Source organism: Triticum dicoccoides, chromosome 2A, assembly GCF_002162155.2.
Source record: "Triticum dicoccoides isolate Atlit2015 ecotype Zavitan chromosome 2A, WEW_v2.0, whole genome shotgun sequence".
Classification (NCBI taxonomy): Eukaryota; Viridiplantae; Streptophyta; class Magnoliopsida; order Poales; family Poaceae; genus Triticum; species Triticum dicoccoides.
Window position 1 is genome coordinate 500,719,490 of NC_041382.1, and position 3,273 is coordinate 500,722,762.

The 3,273-nt window shown below is 48.3% G+C and overlaps 1 protein-coding gene across 1 annotated transcript; it reads left to right on the top strand.

Moving 5' to 3' along the window:
• Window positions 1-554: 554 nt before the first annotated feature.
• Window positions 555-2,879, top strand: LOC119355025 (nudix hydrolase 13, mitochondrial-like). Its single transcript, XM_037621799.1, has 4 exons — window positions 555-1,072; window positions 1,159-1,246; window positions 1,337-1,420; window positions 2,153-2,879. Exons 1-4 carry the CDS (start codon window positions 996-998, stop codon window positions 2,537-2,539), a joined length of 636 nt encoding a protein of 211 aa, XP_037477696.1. The 5' UTR covers window positions 555-995; the 3' UTR covers window positions 2,540-2,879.
• Window positions 2,880-3,273: the final 394 nt, after the last annotated feature.

Here is a 3,273-nt window from a genome sequence, read left to right on the forward strand (position 1 = left end):
TGAGGAGGGGATCGACTTGCTAAACCGATACCATGTTAGATGGAAAGAAGAGATTGCATGTATCGATAATCATTGATCAGGTGCATGGTGCACATATATAGATACAAGGAGTGTCGGCCTCTACTTGTCTCTCAAGATGTACAAATATACGAGAAAGAGAGGATTTACGGCAGAGTAAATACAAAGCCCTAGTCCTATACATATATACATGTTCAGGACCTCCTGCTTGGAGGACAAGGCCGTTCCTATAGACTGGGATTAGGCCAAGTTTTCTGGCCGATTCTCTCAGAATCTTGAGAATCGGGGCTCCTCACAGTTTCTGTCAAAATCTTGAACTCATATTTTTTTTACAATCCTAACTAATTAGGATGTAAACAGTTAGGACTGTTCAAGATTCTGAGAGGAGCTGGGTGAAGGATCGATTCTCCAAATTCCGAAAGAATCGGCAAAAAAAAACCGAGTGTTCTGTGTGTTATTCCCACCTTTACATACTACAGTCTGACACATTTATAAATTCTCCGTCCGTCGCTCGGTCGCTCCTCCCGGCACGAACCCAATCACAAGCAAAGAAGGGAGCGGAGCAGCACCCGCACCGGCCCTCGTAATTGCCTCCTCGATCTCCAATCATAGGCCGGCTCGAGGTGCCACGCTATTCAACGGACCTCTCCCTTTGTTTACTCCTCCCGCCCAAATCATTCTCAGTTTCCTCTCCTCCTCTCTGTTTCGAAGAATCAGACCGAGCCTAGCTTCCTAGTTGTTGTGTGGTTGGGCGGTGCTGGTGCGTTAATGGCGGTTGACCTCCTCCTCCCCCTCGCGCCTTTAAATTGCGCGGGAAGAAGCGCCAGTGGTGAGAGCCGCAGATAGCCATTTGTTTCTGTTACTGCCTGCCCTTGCTCCGATTGAGTCTCGCCCGGGCTCTCTGTTCCGTGTTCTGTTTCTGTTTCTGCTCTTCAGCAGCAGCCGCTGCTTCTTGTCCCTTCTTTCCTGACGCGGCAATGGCATCGGAGAAGCTCGTCGCCAGGAAAGGCAGGCTCAGGCAGCGCTACGACAACGAGTACCGCCTCGTCGCCGGGTGAGTATCCACTCATTGGATCATTGTATCTTCCATGTTCCAAGCCGTTCTTGCCCTGACGAGCCGTGTTCCTCTCTCGGGCGCAGGTGCGTCCCGTACCGCGTGGACAAAGACGGGCAGCTCGAGGTTCTCATGGTCTCCACAGCCAACAGGGACGATCTCGTCTTCCCCAAGGTAACACCAACTCACAGTACCAACCATCACACATATTTCGTCGGCGACATGCATCCACGTACTGATCGATCGATGGATTGACTTTTTCAGGGCGGCTGGGAGGACGACGAGGACGTCTATGAGGCGGCATGCCGCGAGGCGCTGGAGGAGGCCGGAGTCAGGGGCAACATCAATGTAACTACTCTACTCACACATATCTTTCCTTGGCATGCATCACCAACCTAGTGGAGTATTTACTATCTTGATTACATGAACAGCTAATGGTGCAAGTTTACTGCATCTCTAGGTAATTAGCTGATTTATTTTTTTGGCGGGTGAGGTAATTAGCTGATTTGACCTCTAGAGATCGATTGAGCTATATATGATGATATACTAAAATAAGCAGATAGCGGCGAACACGATGATGTTTGATAGAGAAAGCAACCAGCCAGGGATTTTTCTCTCTTGATAAAATGTGTCGTGGAGAATTTTTTGGATCTTACATAACAACCAGGAGACAAGACAAGGACATGGCCGTTGACTTAGTAAAAATTTACATATTCGGTGTGACAAGGTGTAATTCTTTCACGATTATCCTTTGAGTTGTCTAGTCTGCCGGGGAGCCCTTGATTATTGTGAATCCAAATAATTGCGCTCTTTTATTCATCTTGCGCTGGCTTGTCGTCAGACTTGTCCCCTGGAACAATTTCCAAGCATCGATACATGGCTCCTCCACAGATGATAGAAAAAAACACATTCAGAGATCTAGCAGATTGCTGCTATGCATGTGACGTGTCTGCTGTTTGTCCAACACCGATCTAAACAATCAGCTCCTGTTGGTGACATGTTTGTGTTAATTATGTATTAGCATTTACATGAATTATATAGCTGTTTCTGATAGGAAATTACCACGTATTTTCTCTCCAGAGAAACCCGCTGGGCTTGTGGGTGTTCAGGAGCAAGAGCAGGCAAAGCCTGGGCCAGAGCAGCGACAGCCCGCGGGGCGCCTGCAAGGGCCACGTCTTCGCGCTGGAGGTCACCGAGGAGCTCAAGCAATGGCCGGAGCAGGAAACCCACGGAAGGCGGTGGCTCTCCCCAGCGGACGCGTACGGGCTCTGCCGGTACGACTGGATGCGCGAGGCGCTGACGGCATTGCTGGACCTTTGTTCGACGGCATCGTCGCCGATCCCTGTAGCGGCGGCGGTGGCCGTGAGCACTGCGGCGCCGGAGCTGAACGAGCACGCTGGCATGTGCATAAGCATGATGCTGATGAAACCGGTGGACTCCGCGGATCGAGCGGTGGCGCTGTGCTGATCCTTGCGGCGCATGCAGATGAACTGACGACAGACTGCAGGCGAAGCTAATAAGCAGACAGAAATATCATCTGATAAGACATTTGAACATGTTCTCTTTTCGTTCTAATCAGTAATTAGTTATCGTCGTAATTACTGAGTGTCATCCGTCATGTATGATCAATTCCTGGCCTCTGTTGATTGCCAACTTGTATGATCGATCCGTGCGCTCTGTAATGTTATCAAGTCTTAGGGCCACTTGATTAAGTCGTCATGTAAATGTTTGCTTCCGTTCCTCAAATGCATTTTCTGAGCAACAAGAATATTTGTGAATAGAGTTTTATTATTCTGTCGTGGTTCAACATATTTTGTCATGTTTTTTATAAAGAGAAACATCAAGATAGTAGTGCCCAATACGTCTAACCAATGCAACAATATAATGTCAAGAGGTAGTTTAGACATATAGGTTGCACACACCAAATTATTAAAAAGAAGAAAAAGTAATGACCTCTAGAAAGTCACGGCCAAGCAATCACCAGTGGTTGACATGTTTCATTGCGCGTGATCCAACGGCGAGTCCACCGTAGGTACCAGCCGACCGCTACAACTTGCTTGATATTAAGGCTTGGCATTAGTTATAGAGGCGGATCAGGGAGCAACGGAATATGTTCCATGACAACAGACCCTGATTGATCAACCATCTCTGCTGTAGAGATGAAGTCCGTCAAACCCAAACGTTGCCGAAGTTGCTGCGGC